Genomic DNA, 25,524 nt, shown 5'->3' with positions numbered 1-25,524 from the left:
TTTTATACCTTAATGCTTATTCTTGATGGCATCTGTCAGATATTAGGAGGGATCAGAAATGGGAGTTGTTTAAAAAGTTCTTTAATTTACCTGATAATCTCACCAGGGAATTAACAAAATCTGAATGTTTTTAATGTCTAGAAAACTACAATTTAAGCTCAAAACGACCTACAGAAATGTAAACCCTCATTTGTCTAAGGCTCTGGGCAGGCCTGTCCTTCACTGTGGGTGGCGCCGCGGGGCTGCAGCCCAGGGTGGCCGGCCTTCCCTCAGGGCAGTTGGGCATGGCTGCCAGACAGACGGATGGACAGAAGCCCAGGCCAGCCCGAAGTTTTGCCCCTCAAGCAGGACTGCCAAGCTCACATGCACAGGCTTCCTCTGGCCCCACGTCCAGCTCTCCGTCCTCTGTCTGTGTGAGGTTTAAAAATAAAGCTTCCAACATCCAATGTCTCCTAGTTAGCAGCATCACAGGTCTCGCGACCTGATGGGGTAGCCAAGGAGCTGCTGAGGGCGGAGCCCCCAATCTGGGGGTCCAGGCGCCCTAGGCAAGCATCCCCGTGTGGCCCACAAGAGCACTTAGGCTGGCCGTCACCAGGCCCGGCCACCTCATCCCCGTGACCCCAGCTCCCGGAGACAGCATGGGCGTGTAAGCCCCTTAATGGAGAGAGGGTTGGGAAGACGTGAGGGACAGCAGCCTGGCCCAAGGCATCGGGGGAGTGGAAAGGTCACCGTCGAGCCCAGGTCCCAGCTGATGGTCATGGGCAGGGGCCTCGGAGGACGGGCTGCACGGTGGGTCCGTGTGCAGGGAAGGCGCCGCCATCCATGGGGACCTGCACACGAGGCTCAGAGGAGGCAGGTGAGACGGGCCCAGGGCTCAGAAGCAGAGACGCGGAAAGAGCCACAGTACCTTCTAGAAGTAAGAGCTGTTGGCACTCACTGACGTGAGGTTTCGGGTGAGGCAGGAAAGGAGAGAAACGGGACCAGAGCCCAAGGGGGTGGTGGCCTTGCTGACCCGAGAACACAAGTGCTGAGAGTAGGGGAGGGCAGTGATGACCCTGTTGGCCTTGCAGAGGGAGTAGATGGGTCCTGGGAGGAGGCAGCTGTCCCTCAGCTTCCACGGGAGCTTCTGGAAGCCGAGGGAGCATCATCACAGTCAGGAGGACTGTGGGATGGAGGGCGCAGAAAGGGCAGGCTTTGAAGATCTTCAGTAGGAAGAGACACCACCGAGCAGGTCCCCAGGTCGTGTGTGAGCACAAGGCCAGGCCCTGAGGCTGGAGAGGAGTTGGCAGGGGCTGGGGGGACGACAGACACCAGCTCCCAGGACCTCTGCTCGCCCTTTGCCAGGAACAGCAGGAGCCAGCTGGCTTTGCCCTCCTGACTGAGGCAGAGGAGCAGACGTGGAGACAGGGCCAGGCCGTCCTACCCAGGGAGAGAAGAGGTGGCCCGTGGACTCCCAAGGCCAGGAAAGAGGACCCAGGCCAATAGACCAGAGCTTTATTGAGTTGCAGCTCAAAGGGCAGACAACTCGGGACACAGTCCAAGTCCCCTACCAGAATCCAGAGCGGCCAGCCTGCTACCACGAGCTGAAGTCCCCAAAACCTCGGCTGGGCTTTTTCTTGGCCACGGGGACAGCTGCACTGGTGGAGGGTTCTTCCTCTGCTACCCGTTTCCTGGGGAGAGAAGCAGCAGACGAGAGCTGCCATGTGGGTACCAGGCCCCCCCCGACCCCCCCTTCCTTCACCCTGCACCAAGGCGCCCCCCAGCAGCGAGCTCATGCTGGTGCCCCCAGCTGCCCCACCCCCCGGCGGTAAGTGCAGGGAGAGCACCGTGGAGACTCACGTGACCACCGGGCTGATGTACTTGCCCACTCCCCGGCGGTACGTCTGGGGGCCCTGGCTCCCCTGCTGGGGCTGGCTGGTCTTGGCTGTGCTCTCCAGGGCCGCTGCCTCCAGCCGCGTCTTCTTCCGCTCCTCAGCGATCTGTGGCAGGCAGGGGAGTGTCTGGCCTGGAGCCCTTGGGCCGGGTGGGGCTCCTGGGGACGGAACGGGCCCCGAGTGCCCCCCTCACCTTGGCATCGGCTTCCTCGTAGGGGTCCACAAACACTGTGGTGGAGTCCATGCGAATCTCCTCCTGGTGGGGGCGGGAGGGGGTAAGCAGAGCCGGCGCATGCCCCCAGCCCGCCTAGGGCCTGCCCAGTGCCAAGCCTGAGGAGCAGCCCCCATGCTCCCGGGCACATACCTTAGGGCGGTCAGTTTTGGGGTCACTCTCCACATTCTCCATGGCCGTCAGTGTGTCAAAGCCTCCAACAACCCTGCAGCACGATGGGGCACCTGAGAATGTGCCCAGGGCAGGGCACCCCCAAAGGCCATGTTCCTGTGCAGGCCAGGGGCACAGAGTGGCTCCAGAAGGAGCCAGTAGGACCCAGAGATGAAGGGCGGGGTCCCCGGGCCCGGCTGGTGGCCAAGTCCAGCTGCCTGCCAGCTCTGTCAACAAAGATTGATCGGGACCCGTCCACGCTCATAATGCCTGTAGCTGATTTTGTGCTACGACCAGAGAGGGGGTGTGACAGAGACCATGAAGCCACAGAGCTGGAAATACCATCTGGGCCTTCACAGGATGGGTACCGAGCTCCAGACAGGAGATGGGGAGAGAGACAGGATGTGGCCCAGCTTTAAGACTCGGGACCATTCAAGGGAGAGCCTGAGGGTGCAGGCAGGGCGCTGGGTAGGCCACTGGGACGGGTCTCAGGTCCAGAGGGCCCAACTCCCTGCCCACCCCCATCCCCCGCCAGAGAAGCCCCAAGCCCCCACTTGTGCAGAGACACAGACGGGGCAAGTGGGAGCAGGCCCAGCCCAGGGGAAGGTAGCCGCCCACCCCCGACACAGACCTCACGTGCAGCTCCTTACCGCCCGAAGATGGTGTGCTTCCTGTCCAGGTACGCGCAGGAGCGGAAGGTGATGAAGCTAGGGAAAGAGGGATGGTCAGGGAGAGCCTGCGCCTCCCCACCTGCCTGCCTTGGCCCCCTACCAGGCCGTGCAGGAAGGGGCAGGGGCTCTGCCTCCAGGCCTGACCGCCGCCAACCTCCTCCTGGGCCGACGCTGTGCCCACAGCCCGTCCCATCAAGAGACTGACTACAGGACCACAGACTGTATAGCCTGGAAGAAAGGAGGCAACAAGCAAGAAGGGGTCCGGACACAGACACACGTGGGAAAGGGACACAAGGGCCAACCTCAAAAATCTTCATGTTTAATTTGGTATAAAAATGGGCAAATTAGGGGGCTTCCCTGGTGATGCAGTGGTTGAGAATCCATCTGCCAATGCAGGGGACACGGGTTCAAGCCCTGGTCCGGGAGGATCCCACATGCCATGGAGCAACTAAGCCCGTGCGCCACAACTACTGAGCCTGCGCTCTAGAGCCCAGAAGCCACAGCTACTGAAGTCCACATGTCACAACTACTGAAGCCCGCGCGCCTAGAGCCCGTGCTCCGCAACAAGAGAAGCCACCGCACCACAACAGAGTAGCCCCCGCTCGCCGCAACTAGAGAGAAAGCCCGCATGCAGCAACGAAGACCCAACACAGCCAAAAATAAATAAATAAATTTTTTAAAAAAGGCAAATTAAACTCCCCGAGGACACGGATGTGAGAGCCGGCGGGGTGGGGGGGGGGGGGGGGGGGTAGGGCGCTAACCAGTAACTTCAGACATTAGACGGATGTACTTCGTGGCCACAAGGAAAACGTCTAAGTTCCAAACCAGGAGAGAGCGAAAAGAAGGAAAAGAAATAGAAGAAAAGACTAAGTAGAAAACAAATTAAGATCACCAGAAGCAGCACAGTGACTAGAAAGTTAAATACACTTAGGACTGTCAGGCTGAATTAAAATAAACCAAGATCTAGGTGTGTGCTGTGTAAGATACTGCTTTAAGACTTCAAGAATCTACAAGGCTAAAAGAAGGATGGAAGCAGACAGAAGGGATACAGGCAGGAAGTGTGGCGATGGTCGCAACATGGAGCAGTCCCCAGAGAAGTGCAGCAATGCCCCCACATCCCCACAGCCCGTGCGGGACCGAGCTCCATCAACACGCGTCAGCAGCCGCCCAGGGAGTGCACGCCTTCCAAGCCCATCGGGCTGCCAGACGTCAAAAATCGCGGAATTGTGCATCCCCGACCTCCGGCCGCCAGGCAGGTCTCCTATTCTCACTTCTAACACAGTTAAAGAAACTCAAGAGAGAATGGAATAAACCTAAAGTAACAGGAGGAAAACAGAAAAACAACAAAAGGGAGACCAAGGCATAACAGAAAGGAAATAAAGTTTAAAATTAGCTCTTTGAAAAGACAAAACACCCAATAATATTAGAAATAAAAAGAGAAAACCGCCACCAATCCAGCAGCGGTTTTACTGGCTATTTAAGCAGAGTTGGAAATAATAAAAAAAGGTGACACCACCGGCCCTGCCAATAGCACGCAGAGCACCCACCCAGCCCCATGGGGCTAAGAAACCTGCCACATAGCCCTGCCAGGATGAGACAGACGGAACCACCAGCCACCAGCAAGCAGCGGGCGGGGGACGCACAGGCCGATAAGAAAGGAGAGAACAGAAACCAGGAAGAAGCAATTCGAGGTAAAAACTGAAAATAACTACAGAGAAAGTGAAAGCAGACAACCCTTGTAAGCCCTGAGGAAGAACGGACACAGATGTGGTCAGCGATGGGGAGAGAGGGGGATGCATGGACACAGGCTGAGAATCCAGAGATGGGTGAGTCCCATTCCGGCAAAATGTGAATCAGTGCTTGGCCGGAGCAGCAAAGCCCACCTAAGGGTCAGCAGGACGCTCTGCGGCCGTCCCTGTCCAGCGAGGTCACAACAGCTGCCTCGCCTCCAAAGCTGCTCAGCTGTCCCCCCAGAAGGCGCCGGCCACCTCGCCCCATGGGCAGCGCCCACGGTACTCAGATCCCCATCAAACCAGCACAGATGACCCAGGCCGGCCCCCATGTGGAGGGAGCAGCAGTCTACAATCTTGGCCAGGACAAACACACGGACACAGCAGAAAGGCTGGCCCACAGCCTCCGGGAGAAAAACAGCATATGTTACAGTGACAGACGCTACAGGAAAGCATCTGCAAACTCAGCAACCTCACTTGAGAAAGTAGGTCCACAGCAAACCTGACCGGGTGACGCAACAGAGCCCATGTCCTCCCCCGCACAGCCTGATGGTGACGGGACCATGCTTGCACCAGGAAGGAGAGGACACCCCCTCAAGCTGATAACGTGAATGTCTACGAAGCCTAAGAGTTTCAGTAAACTACTGGAAATATAAGAGAATTTGATAAAGTGCCTAAATAATAGTTTTTCTCTACATGAACAATAACCACCCAGAATTAGGGGGAAAAAAATCTGTTTACAAAAATATCACAAACTACAAAATCCTTAAGGAATTGCTTTATCCAGGAAGGCAAAGGACCCATGTGAAGAAACTGTAAAATCGCGTTAGAAGATAGAAGACATCCAAGGAGAAGTCAAGGCACATCCTTAGATGGAAACTACACCACGCACGTCCGTTGTTCCAAAGCACACGTCACAAAAAAAATTTTTTAATTAAATAAATTTAAAAAACACACGTCACATCGCTCCAATTAAAATAAAATCCAGATTAGAGAATAAGCAATCAGAGCCAAAGCAACGTGCAAACAAATAGTGAGGGTGGACCTCCTGGAACTCACTGCAGAGCCCAGTGTGGAGCTGGTGTGAGCAGGTTAAGTGTAACGTTGGCGGAAGGAACAACAGAGTGAGAGCCAATTCCCACAGGAAGGTGCCGAGTGCCAGGGCATGAGGAGGACGACCCGAGGCCCTCATGGCTGGCGGGAAGTGCCTTCTCTGTGGGAAGCTCTCTCAGGGGCTCCGCTGGAGGATGAGCAGGAAATCACTGGGAACAAGTCACCTAAGACAGGGGACCACCCATCAGGCAGGAGGGGGTGTTCCGCCCTTCGGGGGCCCCTCCCCGCTCCACTAGTGCCCACGATGGCCTGGGGGCCAACTAGCCACCTGACAGACTGTGACGGGCATCCTGACTGTTCAGTTGCCAGCAAGGCTGCCATCCACCTGGGGAGGGGACTGCTCTGAGTGACACCAGCACAACTGGGAGGAAACAAACGCTGTGCCCACGTCACACACAATCACCACGGACAAGCGAGATCCCAAAATCAAAGCCTTCCACAACTTCCCCGAGACACACGCACGATGGCACTGGGGACTCCTTAAGCACAAGTGGAAATGCCACAGGAGAGATGTAAAAACATGTGCCACCTTTCCCCGAAATTTTTAAAGTCTGGGAAAATATCTGGAACACAGGTAAAAAATTAAGGATTTTTAAGAATCATGAATCAAGAAACGTAGATGAACTCATAAAGCTCCTAGAGAAGGCTGAGCGGGAGAGAAACACTCCACCTGGGGCCCCATTCCACCAAGCCAGGCGGCTCTGCAGATGAAGCCAGCAAAGGTGCATGCGAGCCGCCACCCAAACCGTCCTCGACGCGCCATCAGTGGCCATGTGGCCCAAACCAACCTCCGCAGGCAGCGTGTGGCTCCTGGGAAAACACTCTCCTCTGCGGCCCCGCAGCTCCCCTGCGCCGCCCCCCACCTTCCACTGACACTTGGACACAGGCTGCCCAAGCCTGTACATCTAGCCTGTTCTCACCCTCTCAGCACCAAAACTTAGACCTACTAGGACCAAGGTGGGTGTCCTGGGCATCTAACGCCAAAACACTCACAGCAGAATTCCCGACCCCTCACTGGGTCTCCGACCCCCGGCCAGGCATCCACATCCACACCCACATCTGGTGCCGCCCTGGCCTGTCGCAGGCACCACCACGAGGCGTGGGGTTGCCGGCTGACTCGTTTTACGTGCAGGTGCACAGGCCCAGCGCTCAGGCAGGTCTGCGCATGTCCCCACACTTTCTGGATTGGATTCAGGGTCGGGGGCACAATATGTAGGGCGAGGCTGACGGAGAACCTGCAGGAGCCACCCCCTCCCCGGGCCCCTCCCATGGCCGCCCATTGACTCACAACTGAGACTTGTTGGTGTTGGGCCCCGAGTTGGCCATGCTGAGGACGCCGCGGCCCGTGTGCGAGAGGTTGGGCCGGAACTCGTCTCGGAAGGGCTTTCCCCAGTACGACTCCCCCCCTGGAGGAGGAGGGGGGACGTGGCAGCAAGAATGACCAGGTCCCAGCTGAGCGCAGCTCTTGGGACGCGGCCCAGCTCAAAAACCCGTGCCCAATCCCTGGGGTCCTCATCACCAACCCCCCCGCCTCGCAGGACACCCCCGCAGCCCCAGGGCCCTCAGAGCCCCTGGTTAGGGCCCGGCCCACAGAACAGGGAGTAAAGTGCCAAGGAGATGGGTGGTTCCTGCTCACACAACACAGGGTGAGGGATGAGCTGGCCCAAGCAGCTGGCAGGCTAAGGGTGGCTTTGGAGGGGCAGCATCCAGGGTGGGGCCCAACCTCCACCCACTGTAGGCCTCCTTGGTCTGTGGACAGAGGGGGTGCCCCTGGAGGCCCAGCGGGAGGTAACGTGCCCCCAACCCTTCATCTGTGGCTGAGGCCTCACAACCACCTTGGAACGAGGAAACAGCACGTGGGGCTAGCAGAGTCCCCACGCCCCTGCCCTCAGAGCCTGTGGCGCAGCCAGAGTCCCCAGGGGCCCAGCACGAGCACCTACCTGTGCCTGTGCCCGTGGGGTCACCCCCCTGTATCTGCAGGAAGAACCAGCCAGTGAGAAGCCGTGCCCATGAGCCTCAGCCCCCCTGCCCCCCATCCCCCAGCTGCTCCTGGTGAGAATGGGGCCCTCCTGGTTCACCCCCAAGAGGCCTGGTGTGGCCAGCTGGCCCCTGGGTACACGTGGGTCACTGCAGGACTCCGCACGTGGGCACTGGGAGGCTGGCGCACGGCACTCACCACGAAGTTTCGGATGGACCTGTGGAAGAGGGTGCCATCGTAGTACTGCTTCTTACAAAGCTTGATGAAGTTCTCACAGGTTTTTGGCGTCTACAAAAAAGGCAAGGTGCTCCGCTGAGGCACATGGCGTCCAGGGAAGGGTACCGAGGACCCCCAGGGCCCTTGGGCAGTGGAAGGCGGCCCTGACAGTGAGGAAGGACTTGCAAGGCCCAGCAGCCAGGCACTCGCAGGCGGCCACCTCACCCACCAGGTCGCAGTGCAGCTCCAGGTTGAGGTCACCCAAGTTGGTGTGCAGCCGCACGTAGCCCTTCTTCTTCACGAACTGGTAGCGCAGCACGTCCTCATCAATGGCGGCTGCAAGCAAAGGCCTGAGCTGCCTGCCTGCCTGCCTATCCGCGGCCCGGAGCCCCCAGGGGCATCGGGGAGGGTGGGGCAGCGGGGCCTGACGGCTCCTCGATGTAGGGAGGGGAGGGCTGGGGGGAGGGGGGCCCAACCAGCCAAGAACAGGAGAGGAAGGGGGCTTGGGGGCAACGCCAAGGTGGGACTTGGGCTGGAGCCTGAGGTGGGGTGGCCCCACCATGGGGAGGGCCTCCCATCACCAGGGAGCCCCCTGGACAGCCGCCCCTATCCCAAGCACAAGCCCACTTTCAAAAGGGGCCGTGCCTGGCCACTCCTGAGTTGCCCACGAGCCCACAAAGCCCAGGCGCGACAGAGCAGCGCTGAGAAGGGCATGGACGAGGGCACCCCACCCTTGGCCGCTGTTAACGCTGGTGGTGGAGACAAAGGCCACTACCTGCTTCATGCGTGGTCTCGGGAACCATGGCAGTGGAGGTGAAGGAGGCACTGACCTTCCCGGTGGAATAGTGGGCCTGCCAAGAAACCACGGTGGCTCCTCAGCCCGAGGCCACCCCGCTGCTCAGGCCCTGCTCGGTGCCTCTCCTATAGGAAGGTGTCCCTGACCACCACCCACAGGTGCCTGCAGGGGTCTACCAAGGGGGACAGGACAGCCCAGCCCACACTGGCCTCTCCCCAAGGGCCCAGGGAGCAGGGGCACAGTGAGCCAGCAGCCCACGGGTCTCAACTGGGCTGAAGGCCTGGCTGCCAAAGCTCTCACGTTAAGTGAAACCCAGAAAAACACACCAGGCAGAGCCTGGGCATCTCTGGGGTTCAGAGCACCAAGAACTGGAGCTTCTTTTTAAATGTGTTAAGTCCTTACAGGAAAAAAATAAGCCTCAATAAACGATTTTTTTCCTTCTAAACGGAAGGACAAAAAAGTTTCTTCCCATGAGAAAGAAATACACCAAAATTCTAAGAACCATCGTGTTAGAGGTGGGATTAGATTATAAACAAACCTTCTTTTAGCACGCTTAGTTTTCTGGACAGTTCTTTAGGGGGGCACCTCAGAGGTCCCCCCTCCCAGGGTCCCCCAGCCCCAGCTCACCAGGTCCTGCCTGAATAGAGGAAGGGGGGCTTGACAAGCCAGGGTGCAAATCCTGGTGCCCTCACTGCCAACTGGGGGTCCCAGGACCAACCGTGGGCTGTGTGGGATGAGAAGGTAAGGACGGGTGCCAGGTACCCCCAGTACCACTGGCTCCCTCCCCCCAGCAGCTTGGCACCCCTGAGGTTGCTCTGGGCACTGAGTAACCAGCTTCGCAGGGCAGTGACTCTGCCCATACCCCAGGCAGCTGTGGGGCGAGGAACCACTGAAGCTACCGGGCAGCTGTCCACCTAGCACATCTGCTCCGGGCCGGCCACACCTGTCCGTGGCCCCAGGTTTGCCAGGCCAGCCTCAGTGCAGCCCCGTCCCCAGGAGTGACCCAAGGGGCAAAGAGGGCAGCGGCAAGGCCTGCTGCCTACTCACAGCGTTCAGCCTGTCCACCTTTGTCTTCTCGGGGACCTTCATGGTGGCCGCCAGCATCTCGTCCCCTTTGAACTCCTTGTAGAGCTCCTGCAGCGTCTCTCGGGTCTCCGTGTTCGTGTTTTTCAAATAATAAGATGGGTCCTGCTTGGCCTTTTCTTCATCTACAAAACAGCACAGTCGCCCTGAGCAGCCAAGACCCAGCAGCATCCCCAGATGTTGTGACAGGGACAGGAGGCCAGAGCCACTGAGAGCCCCGGCCAGGACACGAGTCTGAAGTGACCAGAGCTTATGTCACAGTCACAGTCTCCTGGTCACAACAACCCAGGGAGGACCCAGTGGGGGAAGAAAGAGCGAGGCCACTGCCCTGTCCCCAGACCGGCCCCAGCCCCAGGGGTCACAACCTCGCATCACAGGACCCCTGGCCACGAGAAGTCACCACCCTTCATGGGACCTCCATACCCACCCAGCGGCCAGCACGAATGGCCCATCCCTGTGGTGGGACACAATCTCTGAGGAGAAGGCCCATCCAGGCCCCCGAACACATGGGAAAGGAAGCAGCTCTGAGAGACCTAGAGCCAAGTCCTGACGGGGCGGGGGTGGCAAGGAGATGGCCAGGCTGGGCACCATGGTGATGGCCCGACTGGCACCGACATGTCTGGCCCCCGATGGCAGGCATGGGCCAGGGTGGTCTGCCAACCCCAGCACAGAACGATGGAGCGTGGGCTCAGGAAATGCAAGACCTGTGAAAACCTGGGTGAGACTCCCAGACGCTCAAGCCCCAGGGAAGTATGGGCTTCACCCAGGAGCACAGGCTCTTCTACCTAAGTCCCTGGCACCCGGGCCAGCCCTGGCCATACATACCTGGGTCTATTATTTTCATGTTATTCTTAACATGAAAGAAGTTGGAGACATTGAATTTGTCCAAACTGGTGGGGTCCTATGGCAAAAAGAACACATGTGGCAGTGAGCCTGGCACCACAGCCAGACCCATCCTGGGCCGTGTGGCTGCTAGGCAGCAAAGGACGGGTGGACCGGCAGAGGGACCAGGCTGGAGGGGAGAGGCTGGGGGCTGCATGGGCACCGCAGGTCAGCAGGGACTGTGCCCTGTGCAGGGTGACGAGCAGGGGTGGGGCAGGGACAGTGGCCACGCAGTGGCTCAGCCAGCTGCGTCCCCTTCTCCCCGCACACAGCCGAGCACCCTTGGCTGTTAGCGCGGGACGTGGGGTGCCCACCTCCAGGCCTCCTGCAGGCCGCCCCCCTTCAGCCCGGCTGCCAGACTGACCCCACGGTCTGCCCTGGGGACAGCGAGCCCATCACTGGGGAGAGCCATGCACCGGCCTCTGATTAGAACGGGATGAGCCACACAGGAGGATCTAGACACCCTGATTTTCTAGGGCCGGGTTCTCATGAACTCACTCGGGGCTCTGACACCTACAGGCACACCCTACACTCGCCCCTGGGTCCTGAGCACACCAGCCCCAGCCCTCAGGCCTCCAACGGGGCTGCTGGAACATGGAGGTGGCTCTGGGGGCAGAGACGAGGGCCCTGACACGGCAGGGGCAGCCTCGGAGGGGAGCAGTGAGCCCTGGACTGAGCAGGCAGCCTGTGTGGAGGCCCAGGGTGACTGAGGGCAGGGAGGGTGGGAGGGGCTCTGCCAACGGCTGGGACAGCTGGGAGCTACACAGGCAGGGGGCTGCGAGACCACTGAGGCAGGAGGAGCCAAGGTCCTGGGCGGGTGGTCCCCGGGCAGGCAGGGAAGGGGACACTCACCTGTAGGGTGATGATGTCCTGCCGGGAGAAGGGCTCGTCGGTCAGCAGGTCTCGGAAGTTCTTGGCCTTGATGTTTAGCTGCTCCACCGCCTAAAGCCAGGAGAAAGTCCGCTGTCACGTTGCCTGCCCCCCGACCTGGCAGCCCAGAGCCCGCCCAGAGGTAGGGAAAGGACCAAGTGGGGGGGACAAGTGTGTGCCACCAAGGGGCGGGGCTTCCTGCGCCCCAGACAGGTTGCTGTTGTCACACATCTGTCTCCCAATGAGCCACCCGAATCCATGACCCCAGAGCCCCGCGGGGCCAACCTCCATGGATGGGCGTGAAAAAGGCTTAGGGAGGGTTTCCCGCATCATGGGGCCACAGCCCTGCCATCTGCACCCAGCCCAAAGCAGGCCCAGAGCAGGACGGGTGTGGAAATCGGGACCCCCCCCAACATGTGATCCCCTGGGGCGGCACTAGGAGCTGAGGTCCCTCCAAGGTCTTTGCCGATGCCTGTGGGGGACACCAGGGAACAAGGACCTGCTCAGTGGGCAGAACTGCCCCGGTCCAGTCTGGAGGACACGAGCAGGCCCTGCCATCTCCTGGATGCGCCGGTGGCTCTCACCCCATGAGCCGGCCTGGGGCTCCCCAAGGACCCACCTCGTGGGCGTAGACGTTGCCAGTGGTCCTGATGGCCACGATGTGGCTGTTGTTGGTGAAGACGGTGAACAGCACAGGGCAGTGGTACTTCCCTGGAGAGGGGGCACACGCCCAAGGTCAGAGAGCCAAGGTCAGAGAGCCAAGGTCAGAGAGCGGGAGAGGCGGAACCCTGCGTCAGCACGCCCAGGGTGACCCGGGGGACAGCCCACAGCTCAAGCTCCTCCTCCAAGAGCATGAATTCCCATTCATCCTGCAAGACCCAACCCCTGCAGGGCCTTCTTCAGCAAAGTCGGCCTTGTCAGCCCCCAGCCCACCTGGCCTCCCTCTCCACCTCGGGCATCCGTCACCCTTGCCCACCCACCAGTAGCCTGTCCTTCAGACCCTGCCCCGTCCCCGTACCTCCTGCGTCCCTCGCCTGGGTTACTACAACCAGCCCCGGCTGCCCTCCGTGCCCTGCCCCACCCCACCAACACCCGCCCACAGCCAGGGAGCCTGTTCAAGTCCCAGCAAGAACACTGCAGAAAGGGGAACACTTAGAGATGAAAGACCTTGAGTTGTATGGACTCTAAAAATCCTGATTTCAAAACTACAAAAAATAATTATGAGAGCATTCTGGAAACTTGACCACTGGCTGGACAGTCAATGATACTACGGCATTCCTACTAACATTTTAGACGTGACAACGGTATTGTGGTTGTTATTTCTTAAACCTTTAGCTTTTAGAGATGCACACTGAAGTACTTAGCACAAGGTAGTATGATGTCAGGTGTCTGCTTAAAACCACCTGAGTACGTGCAGAATGCTAGCATAAGTAAAATCAGACACGTTGACAATGGATGGGAGCTGAAGCTGGGGATGGATACGGGGCAGGGAGTCACACAGTAATTCTACTTTCTTTTTTTTTTTGGCCACATCACGGGATCCTAGTTCCCAGACCAGAGATCAAACATGGGCCCCCCACACTGGAAGTGCACAGTCCCAACCACTGGACTGCCAGGGAAGTCCCGAATTCTCTCTACTTTCACATCCCTGAAAATGTCAACTTGGGACTTCCCTGGTGGCACAGTGGTTAAGAATCCGCCTGCCAATGCAGGGGACACAGGTTCGAGCTCTGGTCCAGGAAGATCCCACATGCCGTGAAGCAACTAAGCCCATGTGCCACAACTAGTGAGCCTGTGCTCTAGAGCCTGTGAGCCACAACTACTGAGCCCACATGCCACAACTACTGAAGCCCACACACCTAGAGCCCGTGCTCTGCAACAAGAGAAGCCACCGCAATGAGAAGCACGCCCACCGCAATGAAGAGTAGCCCCTGCTTGCTGCAACTAGAGAAAGCCCACATGCAGCAATGAAGACCCAATGCAGCCAAGAATAAATTAATTAACAAAAAACAATAGAAAGAAAATAAATGATGCTGTCTTTAAAAAATAAAAAAAAAAAAAGGAAAGGACTTCCCTGGTGGCACAGTGGTTAAGAATCTACCTGCCAATGCGGGGGACATGGGTTCAATCCCTGGTCCAGGAAGATCCCACACGCCACGGAGCAACTAAGCCTGTGTGCCACAACTGCTGAGCCTGCGCTCTAGAGCCCGCAAGCCACAACTACTAAGCCTGCATGCCACAACTACTGAAGCCCACGCGCCTAGAGCCCATGTTCTGCAACAAGAGAAGCCTGAACACTGCAACGAAGAGCGGCCCCTGCTCGCCGCAACTAGAGAAAGCCCACGTGCAGCAACGAAGACCCAATGCAGCCAAAAATAAATTAATTTAAAAAAAAATTTCAACTAAAAGACAAAACAAAGCCAAAAAAAGGCAATCTCTAGATCAAAGTTAGTAAATTTTTTTTTTTTTTTTTTTAGTAAAAATTTAAATAAAGGCAAAGTTAGGTCAGATCTTTCTTGCTGTAATCTCTGAGTTCTCCCGTGGCCACCCCAGCCCCGCATGACTGCTCTGCACCCCATCCCACCTGACTCTGGACCACAGACCCTGCTTCCCGCTCCGCTCACCCTGATGCAGCAACACTGGACTCCTGGCTGTGCCTCGGGGCCTTTGCACAGGCTGAGCCCACTGCCCAGAATGGTCTCTCCACACCCCCACAGGGCTCCCCTCCCCTGCCCTTCCTCCCCCTCCCCCCAGATTTATACTCAAACCCTGTCAGCGAGTCGTCCTGTGACCCTCTCTCACCCTGCTTTACCTCTGACCTGTTACATGCAGCACCTGACGCACTACAGTGATCTCATTTCCAATTTCCTCCCTCCCTTTTGTTCCGGGAGAGACCCGGCCTGTCTTGGTCTCCGCACACAGCAGGCGCTCAGTAAACACTTGTGAAGGAGACACACCGAGGGCCTCCCTGAATCACCCGCTCTCAGAGCAGGGAGCCACATGGCACCCAGGGACCATCTATGGGATGCTGTGCTCCTGGTCACCAAGGCCCGCTTGCTCGTTCACTGCCATCTGGCACCTGCTGGGAGCCAGGCCAGCCTCAGCTGCTCCAGCATCTCCCGGAACACACCCGCCCAGTGAGCCCCGACACCGACCTCAACCACGGCACCCGCACGCGCCCAGGGCACGGCGCCAGGCCCACAGAGAACCGAGAACAAGGTGGGTGTCCACGGAGGTCGCCTCGGCACAGGCGTCTGGCCAGTGAGAACAATGGAGGGTGTGGAGGAGTGCAGAGCAGGACCCCAGGCCTGGACTGGGGCTTTATGACCAGTGCCAAGTGGAAACCAGCCCAAGAGCCACCTGGCAAATCCGTCAGACCCCCCACACCCACTGCCTGGCTGCCTGCCCTGGGCCGCAGCCTGAGCAGCATGTCTCCAGCGATGACTGGACCAGAGCCACGGCCAGGCAGGGCCTGTCTCCCGTGGGGCCCAGCTGGACCCATAAAGGCCACCGGAGGCCCACACGGCCCAAGTGCCCTTGTGGGAAGAAGTGCCCCAAGCCGGAGGTTTCACCCCCACCCCAGCTTTAAACTTTCTGGACCTGGGCTTCCCTGGTGGCGCAGTGGTTAAGAGTCTGCCTGCCGATGCAGGGGACACGGGTTCGTGCCCCGGTCCGGGAAGATCCCATGTGCTGCGGAGCAGCTGGGCCCGTGAGCCATGGCTGCTGAGCCTACGCGTCCAGAGCCTACGCGTCCGGAGCCTGTGCTCCACAACGGGAGAGGCCACAACAGTGAGAGGCCCACATACCACAAAATAAAAAAAACAAAAAACAACTACCTGGACCTTTAAGAAAAAATTATTAGCCTTTGAGAAATCAAAAGCAAGCCTCCAGCCTGATCAGAAAGGAACAAAAACTTGGTGAGAGGCGGGGGCCTCGGGTCCTGCGGGCCAATCCTAAAACTGGCTGTAAAGGATTACTCACCTTCACTGTTCTTTGCAAAGTTCAGCTTGATCAGGGACCTCCCGTCCAGTTTCTGAAAAAAGCGTAATTAATAATAACAAGTAACTCACATGAAAAACGGCAGAGGCATCCGAACAAACTTTTTGGCCAAATCAATATCTCCTCAGCTGGGCAGTGGGGACCCAGGCATTTGCCCTGCTGTTCTGCTGTGTGACGACCCAAGAAACACCAGGCACTACAACGTGGGGGAAGAGGAGTCAATACATGCAAATGCCAAGAGGGGATGGGACGGGATCCTCTCTCAAAACTTCTGGACTTCGTCTGCGGCTCACCTCTTCTCCAGGAACCTGGACAATAAAGCAAAGTCCAGCAGCTGGAGGAAAGCTGCCCAGTGGGGAGGCCTCTGTCAGAGGAAGTGAGGGGGCAGCAGGGAGACCCTGGATGGGGAGGCACAGGCCCTGCAGCAACCAAGGGCCAGCTCCAAGGGCCACGCGGAAGAGACACCGGGCATCCTTCCACCAGGGCTGAACCCAGTTCTGCCCCACGTCCTCCCTCCCCTGGCACAGTCCCTGCACCCAGCCCAGTGCCCACTCCCTGAGTCACCTCGGCCCTGCCTTCGTTAGCCAACCACCCCCCCCACACACACCTATGGACAGATGGTGGGTGCCCGCCCCAGGCACAGCCAACCCAGGGAAACCCACATGCAGCACCCTCCTCCTGGGGTCCCGGGAGGTGACAGGAGCTCACAGCAGCTGACACCACAGGGACGGTCCTCAGGGCCGCGGCCGCGGGGACTCTGGGCACAGGCCGGGAGGGGCACGGGCCCCACTTGAGGACGCACCACAGACTCCCTGACAGGACACCCGCAGCAGAGGTGATGGCTGGGGGCAGGCGATTGGCATGCTGTGGGGCTGGGGAGCACCCGGGGAGCGGCTGGCCACATTTACCGAGGACAGGGGGGCCAGAGGTGGACCAGGAAACACGGGGGGCTGGGGGGCGATGGCAAAGCGCAGCCCCCACCGACAGAGGAGCGAGCCCCAGCCTCGACACAGCCGCAGCCTGATCCCAGGGGAGGCGGTGCATCCCGAAAACAAGGCCACCGCCCAGGGCCCCAGAGTACACATCCACCTCCAGAACACAGGTAACAAGCGCACAGCTGAGCAAAGACTGAACCCACGACACTTCACACGTCCGAGGCTGGTGACCAGGACCCTGCTCACACCCCTCTTCCGCCTCCCTCCCTCCCCCTAGCCTCACCGCACCCGGGTCCTCTTGGGCCTCCCCAAATACGATGACAATGACAGCCTCCACTCTCCACAGGGCCCCCAGGGTCTGTCACAGAGCTGACCAGGCCTAATCCCGGCAGACAGGGCTCTGACCACCACCCAGCCCAGCTCCCAGCTTCGCAGTGCCAGTCACCACACTGCCCGCCACTCCCCCAACGCAGGCCGGACTTCTATCAGGCTGACACCCTGGGGGAGCCAACCTGGCTTCCAGGGTCTGCAGAAGGTCCCGCCCTCCCTGCTCGCCCACCTCTAGCCCCTGCACTGCACCTCCTCAGCCTGCACCCTAGCCCAGGCTCACCCAGCACCTCTTGCCCAGAAAGTACACGGCCCCTGCTGCCTCCCTGCTTCCACCCTCACTTCCCGGAGGTCTGGTCCCGACACAGCAGCCAGAGCCAGGCTTCCAAACAGGCCAGATCACAGCTCGCTACGGCTTAACCCATCTGGCCTCCAGCCCATCCAGAACGAAGCCAGGCTCCCTCCAGGGCTGGCGAGACCCCCCAATGTAACTCAGACTATCTGCCACCATCTCCCCTCGTCCCCGGGTCACAGCTTCCACAGCACTGCTCCACAGACGCCCCCAGGTCCCCCATCCTCCTCTGGTCAGCATCCCGTCCCACTCTGCTCACAGCGCCAGGCCCCATGCTGCACGGCTAACCCCTTTCTGTGAGTGAATGGGTGCAACCGAATAAATGTGGCAGAGGGAAGGCGAGCTGAGAAGTGAACAGAGAGCAGCAGGAGGAACGGAAAGTGGGCGCCCTGGGGCTTTACAACAAGGCATGCGGAGGGGCGGGGGGTGTCCAGCAGGGAAGTATGCTGGAACTCGACTCCAGATTCTCTCCTGCACCTGTACGTGTGACACATCAACAGCTGCTTAACCTAACTCTCCACAGAGCACACGTCACAGAACGCTGGTGCCCACAAGTACATCACCCAAAGAGACAGGTGGCTCCTAGAGCTGCCGAGGGTCTAGGACACGCATCTCCCCTGACACGCCGCTGATGAGAGTCTGGAACAGTACGACTCCTCCAGGGTGCAACTTGCCAGGAGCTACCAAGCCGAAAACGCAGCCCCCAGCGTCCAGCAGTCCCAGGGGTACACCGCATGTGTGACCACCATCTGCAACAGCAGAACTCCAAATGCCCCCCCGAACTGTGCCACCACAGGAGGGCGCACGGACGCACTGACACCTCGGGGGTGGAAGCAAGGGGCAGTGGGGTCACCAATCAACTGCGTCCACGACCGAGGTAAGACAGATGCCTGCACACGTGCACACAAGTGCGGAACACTCCAGAAAGGACCGGTGTGGGTCCTCCACCACGTTCCTGTACCTGACACCTGGTGTTCACCGGCATCACCAAAGCTCCTGCACAGCCACCTACCTCTCCGTTGCTGGGGTTGGTGCCATACTTCTTAAGCCAAGGGACAATGTTCCTGAAGGGAAGAGGACAGTGCGCGTCAGCGGGAGGGCCGGTGCAGCCTGGCGACAGGGCCACAGTGCAAGGGGTCTGCCTCCATGGGGAGCTGGGAAGGGGCTACACTCCACTTCACTTTTTGCCTCATCAGAGGAAATGGGGGAATATTTCTGGCTACATGGGCTTCAAAGTACGTTCAGGGTTTTTACTCTACTTATGCATAAACATGGATAAATACCATTAACAGAAAAAGACGTACATACAATGAAATACTGGGCCAGCATCAAAAATCACACTTCCAGAGAATTCTGAATGACATAGGGGAGAAAAGCTCTCATCTGAGTGAAAACTGGATCCTGAACTATCTTCTACAGTGTGACCTCAAGCAGGTTACCACAAATGCACTCCCAGAAGAGCACTCCAGACACTGGCAGTGCTTTCCCCGGACAATGCAATTATGGCCAATTTTCCCTATTCCTTTGAAGTATTTTGCAAATCTTCTAAACTGAATCTGAACTATGAGACAATTACAGAAGCTGGCTTACATTGGGACATAAAACTGAGCATAAAGCTTCAAAGGGAAGGACTAGGAAATTATGCGCCTCAACTATGGCTCTGCCCTCATGAAGTGAAAGCTACTCAGCTCATTAACACTCTAACAGGTACAGGGTGCGAATTAGAGCACTAGGGACCCCCACACGGGGGAGAGGCCAACGCCCGTCCAGGCAGAGGTCACAGCAGCACTGCCACCTCATGCCTGAGGCCCATCCAGGGCTCCCAAGGCTGCTGGGACCTCGGTGTGTCCAGGCTCAGCACTGCCTGGAGCCCAAACACTCCAGCTGGCCCCACAGCCCCTTCCTGAGTGGGTGTCAACAATCTCACCACATCTGTTAGTCAGAAGTCAAGGGAAAACTCACAGCAAGTCAAAGACGACGCCTTCGGGGGTGCAGACCGGGTAGACAAAGGGCTGTAGAGAGAGACTGAGGAAGGACAGGGTCACTGCTGAGCACTGCCCCCTCCCATCCCAGGAGACTCTGGGGGCAGGGGGTTACCACGGTCTAGAGGAGCCCTGCCTGCTCCTGGCTGCACAGCAGGCTCCGTTCCCGCCATGTTTCCAAGGAGTGGGTAAGTGACTCAGACAAGACCTGACGCCCGGGAGCCCTGGGTAAGTTCCAGTGCAGGGATATGGGTGTCGAAGGCCACTTCCTGCCTCGTGGAGGGTCTGCTTCGGAAAAGCAGAGCCCACAGGTGGAGGAGTCTTCTGGCATGGGGTCTCCATCACTAGTCATCAAGAGCCCTGGCTGACCTGGCTTGTTTGTATATCAGTCACCTACGAGTTCGGTCAGCACAGGTCAGGCACCAGGACCTGGACAGCCTGGCGGCATTGGGGTCACCTCCCCGAATGCTGCCCCAGGGAGCCCTTGTGGGGAGTCCTCACCACCGCCCCCTCTGGCCCAACCTTCTACTCTAACCCAGTAGTACTGCTGGGGACCGACCAGAGCAGGACCCGACAACAAGGCAAGCTCCAAACAGCAAGACAGTGAACATGCGTCTTCTCCTAACAGGGCCTGAAGGGCACATTCTCAAAGCACGTGTTACCCAGAACCCAAGGTAGTTACAAAATGGGCGAGACACACAGCAGAGACCTCTTGGAAGAACTGGGAACCAAGGATCTCCATAGAACCAATTTACGGCTACATTTCCAGGAGGCTGATGACAAAACTGGTGGCGGTGGGAGAAATGCAGCTGCTGATGTCTGGGCCTCACTTGTTCATACTTCCTGAGCCACGTGAAACAGGCGAAGCCCTCACTCACCATGTGGGGAGCCTCCTGGAAGCCCTGGGCAGATTCAGCGGCTGCACCCCCAGCCTCCCCTGCCCCCTCACTGCCCTGTGGTATCGGCTGACCTGCCCCACCACAGTTCTGGCATCACCAGGAGAGCTTGGTCAGCTCTCAAGGCTCACCCTGACCTATGGAATCAGAACTTTGGTCAGAGGGAGAGGAGGGCAAGATGGGGAGAATGCTGTGTAGACACGTGTGTCCAGGACAGAGCTGACCACTGCTCAAACTTGGGGAAACTCAAGCCCATGGGGACCACCAGACCTGCCCACTCCCCCAAGCCCCAATGTGTTGGGGTTCATTAGTCTAACGAGGGTGGGAAGAGACATCCAAGTGGCTGTGCAGCTGGGTCCCTCCCCGCCCCCAGTGACCTGCATTCTCAGGGAAGGGGGAGGGGCCACAGTATCATGACTCTCTGGGCTGCTGTTACTACTCAGACTCTGGACCAAAAGGAAAGCATGAAAGCCCTGGGCTCACAGTCAGACCACTTCCTAGATGGGATACCTGGGAGAGGGAGCTCACTCTTCAAAGCACTGATTCTCTCAACTATAAGGCAGGCTTGATGACAGAGCCTACCTACCTCTGTAGGTAAGAACAAGGTTAAAAGACAATGCACATAAATGGAGACACAGAACAAGCAGAAAACCATCATCATTTCTTTCCATTGCTGGGTCCCTTCTTCCAGTCCACGGAAGATCCGGGTAGGAGAACGCAGACAGAAGCTACACCTGCATCTCCAGGGATCAGATTCACTGTCAAACAGTTGAGTACCCGAGAACAATCACGAGGGAAAGGTTAAACTCTCCAAACTCTTACCTGCAGTGGTCAAAAGGTAGACGACGAAAATCTGTTTGTGCGATGTCTGTGTAAAATGAAAATAAAGGACAGAAAACTTACTCTGTAAAAAATTTCACATATGTACTCTATCAACAAGTCAACTACGTTTTAAGAAAAAGTGCATGTAAGTCACGGGGATGAAACGCACGACACGGGAACTGTAGTCAATGATATCTTAAAAATTGTGTGTGGTGCTTCCCTGGTGGCTCAGTGGTTAAGAATCTACCTACCAATGCAGGGGAAACGGGTTTGAGGCCTTGTCCAGGAAGATCCCACATGCCGCGGAGCAATGAAGCCCGTGCGTCACAACTACTGAGCCTGCGCTCTACAGCCCGCAAGCCACAATTACTGAGCCCGTGTGCCACAACTACTGAAGCCCGTGCGCCTAGAGTCCATGCTCCTCAACAACAGAAGCCACTGCAATGAGAAGCCCATGCACTGAAACAAAGAATATCCCCTGCTCGCTGCAACTAGAAAAAGCCCACGTGCAGCAACGAAGACCCAACACAGTCAAAAATAAATAAAATAAATTTTAATAAGTAAATAATAATAATAATTGTGTGTAGTGACAGACGGTAACTAGACCTATTTTGGGTTTTGTTTTGCAAGGCACAGAAATATCAGACCACTGCATTGTGCACCTGGAAGTCACTCAGTGTTACAGGTCAACAATACATCGATAAAAAAATAAAAACCTGTTAAGATTAAGAAAAAAAAGAAAAAAACAAAAGAAAACGCTGATGTAAATTACCCAGTGCAAAAATTGCTGTGTACTAAAACCTTTCTCTAGACAGAACCAAAACGTGGGGTACATCAAGAAAGAGCTTAGAGGAAAAAGTACATACCGCAGGTGGGTTTCTGCCACAACCCTAACTAACACCCCTGCTGTGGGGCTCCCTCTTGGCTTTGCTTTCCAAGAGGCTGGGCCAGTTTTGCTTCCACCAGTGACCATGACAGTGCTCTTTTGACTGCAGCCTTGATAGCTTTAGGTATTATTGCTCTTTGCATTCTTTTTTTTTTTTAATTTATTTATTTTTGGCTGCATTGGGTCTTTATTGCTTGCACGCGGGCTTTCTCTAGTTGCAGCGAGCAGGGGCTACTCTTTGTTGCAGTAAGCAGGCTTCTCATAGCGGTGGCTTGTCTTTGTTGCAGAGCACAGGCTCTAGGCACGTGGGCTTCAACAGTTGTGACATGTGGGGGCTCAGCAGTTGCGGCTCGTGGGCTCTAGAGCACAGGCTCAGTAGTTGTGGCACACAGGCTTAGTTGCTCCACGGCATGTGAGATCTTCCTGGACCAGGGCTCGAAACCATGTCCCTTGCATTGGCAGGCGGATTCTTAACCACTGCGCCACCAAGGAAGTCCCCGTTCTTTGTATTCTTTATTAACTTGACAGAGAAAATATTATTGTAACCTATGTTAAAAAAAAATCACCACCAATATTAAACATTTTCTCCTATGTTTAGTGTATTTCCTCTTTTGTGAACTGTGTCCTCAACCCGTCTACTATAGTTTCCACGTTCTTATTAACTGTTCATTTTTACACTTACTGCATTGTGAAGGCATCATTCCTTAATTATACCCACACACACACCGAAAGGAACAGAAGGATTTCATGCCTTACCTGGTTTCTTGCCACCATAGAAGTGAGTGTATTCAGCACAGGTAATGTACCTGGAGAGAAAGATAATCTTACCACCACCTCTTTATAAAAAGAATAGTCTCTGGAAGTAAGAAGTTGATAACCGAAATCATTTCACTCATTTGGAAAATGCTTTTTTAACACGTACTATGTGTCAGGCACATAGTGAAAAACACAACAGAACAAGGGGATACACAAACTATTAAGCAAACCCAAACGGTCCTGCTCCAAAGAGCAGGGTTAACAATGAGAAGCAGCTGGCCACGCGAAGACCTGGGGAGAGAGCTTTCCGGGGCAGAGGGACCAAGCCGACTAATCACGTATAAAAGCCCTGAGGCAAGGGCTTCCCTGGTGGCGCAGTGGTTGAGAGTCCGCCTGCCTATGCAGGGGACACAGGTTCGTGCCCCGGTCCGGGGGGATCCCACATGCCGCGGAGTGGCTGGGCCCATGGGCCATGGCCGCTGAGCCTGCGCGTCCGGAGCCTGCAACGGGAGGGGCCGCAGCAGTGAGAGGCCAGCGTACCGCAAAAAAAAAAAAAAAAAAAAAAAGGCCCTGAGGCAAGAAAAGCTAGTGTGCTCCCAAAGAAGGGCAAAGCCACTGAAAAAGAGTGCACATGGGGGCACGGGGCCACTGATCATGGAAGCGCAGGTGGTGGTCGTATCACAAGGGGCCTCAGGGGCCGTGGGAGGACTCTGGATTTGCTTCAGGCGGGATGAAAGGACCCTGATCTAGCGTAAGTCCTCAAAGCATCACTCTGGCTGCTGTGTACAGAGGGTCAAGCAATAGGCAGCAGTGAGAAGCGGTCAATTCCTGGAAGAGCCAGCAGGACGTACTGATGGACATGAGGCAGAGGGAGCTAAGGGAAACTCCCAGGCTTCTGACCCCCCAGCGAGGAGAGAGCGGTGTGACCACTGAGGTGGGGAAATGGGGGAGGAACAGGCTCAGGTGCTGAAAATCAAGAGTTGCTTCCCCGTGGGCCACAATGAATTCGAGAAGCCCATCGGATCTCCAAGTGGAGTTGTCCTAAGCAAGACTGGAGAGATCCCACCGGGCAGGATGTAAATAGAGAGGAAGCCTGGGGGAGGAGACGTAGGAGGTCCGGAACGGGGGGAGGAGGATCCAGCAGAAGAGACCAACAAAGAAAGACCCCTGAGGTAACCTGAAAACAAAGAGTGTGGTGTCCCAGGCACCGTACAAGGGCTTCAGAGGGAGAGAGGCGGTCAGCCGCGTCCTACGCTGCTGAGAAGCCCAACAAAACGAGGACTGAGAACTGACTGACCCCCGGATGGAGACGCACGGAAGTTTCAGGATCACGACAAGAGCAGTGCAGCGGGCAGAGCCCGACTGGAGTGGTTTCAAAGGGAAAGCAGGAAACAGCCGATCGACACAGATGTTTCTCTTCTTGTCATAAAAAAAAATCAAAGAAACTCGATGGCAGCTGGTGGTGCCAGGTGGGTTTGTTTTAATTGGAAGGTGCTGTAGCCCGTGAGCAGGCTGGGGAGCGAGAACCGCGCCCGGGGAAAGCCGGCGGGGTCAGAGCTGGCGAGCGGAGGGGCCGAGGGGACAGGACCCCGAAAGACCCGCGCCTGAGGGAGCCGCCCCGCCGGGGAACGGCGGAGGCTCCCGGGGAAGTGACGTCGAGAGGGACTCGGCGCGGCGCAGAGTGCGGACAGGCCCGCTCCCGGCGGCGGCTCAACTTACATCTTGTCCTTCTGGTGCTGTCGCTTCCCCATGGCGGCGGCGGCGGCGGCGGCGGCGGCGGCAGGACCAGCGAGCGAGAAAAAACAACGGCACACAACTCACACCGCGCCCTCTCGGCCGAGCTCCGTAACTACTTCCGGGTCTCTCGGACCCGCCCCGGAAGCGGGCGCTGGGCACGCCGGGAATTGTGGTTCCTGGTGCCCAAGCGCATGGCCGGCTGGCGCAGGCGGCTCCCTGGGTCCCTGGGCTGAGCTCGCGGTTGGCTCGGCCACGTCGGGGCTGAGCTGCCTCCGCCTCGAAACCCCGTCTTCCTGGGGGCCTCTAGCTGGACCGCCTCGCCCCACCGGCCCCGGCTCAACGCCATTCCCGCCCAAACCCGCCCTGGATACTCAGGTCTTAGGCCTGGAGCCCCAAGAACCCCCAGCCTCGGCCCCATCACTGCTCCCCGCCAGGCCGAAACCTCCAAAGCGACGTACACATTCGCTGCCTGCCCACTTACCGCCCATTTGGTCCCCACCGCCTGCAGGCCTCTCTCCTGGGCGGCCCAGGGGCTGGTGCCCGTGAAGCCTGAAGGTCCAAAGCCCTGATGATCCCTTCGGGCTCTTCTGACTGACCCTTCCTTCGGCTGGACCACCACGTTTGTATGCCCCGGCCGAGCCCTGGACCTCCCTCTACACTCAAGCACTGGGTGACCTAGACCAGGCTCATGGCTTTAAACACCTGTATCCCTTGTCTCCGAACACGAAATGGCCAGCACTTCTGCCTTCTGACCTCTACCTGGGCACCGACTGAACTCAAATTTAACATGTATGGTAAAAGCATAATTCTCCACCCCCTTCTACCCCTAGTGTCCACTTTCCTCAAGGTACCACTGTCCACCCAGTCACCCCATACACCTCGATCTCAGCTCCCTCAAGGACTTATCACAATTTGTAATCCTGTACTAATTTATCTATGTACTGGCTTACCACACACACATGGATGGGACATAAGCTCCTTAAGGGCCAGGACCCCAACTGCTTGGTCTATTATCTCCAGTTGCAAGCAAGGTGCAGGGCATCCACAGGGCTCAACCGACATCTGCTAATGGCCAGCACCATTGGGCACTTTGTGAGGACTCATGTCTCACATACAGGTTTGATTCTAAAGTCAGCTTGGGAGGTAATCAGAGTCACGTGTCTTTGAAACTCTTTGGAACTCTTTAGGGAGGTGCCAAATTGGAAACTGACACACCAGCTCATTTTCCTCCCAGGAG

At 57.3% G+C, this 25,524-nt stretch overlaps 1 protein-coding gene across 3 annotated transcripts; it reads right to left on the bottom strand.

Moving 5' to 3' along the window:
• Positions 1–65: 65 nt before the first annotated feature.
• On the bottom strand, positions 66–24,390 carry PPIL2 (peptidylprolyl isomerase like 2). Of its 3 annotated transcripts, none has more exons than XR_003793742.1 (21): positions 24,270–24,387; positions 22,551–22,600; positions 20,909–20,954; positions 19,171–19,233; positions 18,221–18,272; positions 15,577–15,628; positions 12,215–12,306; positions 11,578–11,667; positions 10,669–10,744; positions 9,808–9,968; positions 8,740–8,815; positions 8,194–8,300; positions 7,947–8,036; positions 7,711–7,744; positions 7,059–7,176; positions 2,907–2,963; positions 2,239–2,311; positions 2,068–2,130; positions 1,865–1,979; positions 1,551–1,670; positions 66–1,419 (listed from the first exon to the last, which is right to left on the bottom strand). XR_003793742.1 is itself a non-coding variant. In XM_029224151.1 (21 exons), the coding sequence occupies exons 1-20, from the start codon at positions 24,299–24,301 to the stop codon at positions 1,574–1,576; spliced, it is 1,569 nt and encodes a 522-aa protein (XP_029079984.1). In that variant the 5' UTR covers positions 24,302–24,390; the 3' UTR covers positions 66–1,419; positions 1,551–1,573. The 3 variants fall into 3 exon arrangements, 2 of the variants coding, with proteins under 2 accessions (XP_029079984.1, XP_029079994.1); XM_029224151.1 differs by having other exon boundaries at positions 1,840–1,979; positions 24,270–24,390; XM_029224161.1 differs by lacking the exon at positions 66–1,419 and having other exon boundaries at positions 1,485–1,670.
• Positions 24,391–25,524: the final 1,134 nt, after the last annotated feature.

The sequence above is a fragment of the Monodon monoceros genome, unplaced genomic scaffold (genome assembly GCF_005190385.1).
Source record: "Monodon monoceros isolate NGI ecotype Baffin Bay Population unplaced genomic scaffold, NGI_Narwhal_1 Super_Scaffold_1, whole genome shotgun sequence".
In the NCBI taxonomy this organism is placed as follows: Eukaryota; Metazoa; Chordata; class Mammalia; order Artiodactyla; family Monodontidae; genus Monodon; species Monodon monoceros.
This window is presented reverse-complemented; position numbering and strand designations above follow the sequence as displayed.

What these genes read in the sequence shown, in the direction of transcription:
- PPIL2 (XM_029224151.1), bottom strand. Translation starts at nt 24,301, where the DNA reads ATGGGGAAGCGACAGCACCAGAAGGACAAGAT. An exon ending in CTATGGTGGCAAGAAACCAG is followed by an intron (nt 20,955 to 22,550) that starts GTAAGGCATGAA and finishes CATTTTACACAG; the next exon opens with ACATCGCACAAACAGATTTT. An exon ending in CGAGACCACGCATGAAGCAG is followed by an intron (nt 8,301 to 8,739) that starts GTAGTGGCCTTT and finishes CTTTGCTTGCAG; the next exon opens with CCGCCATTGATGAGGACGTG.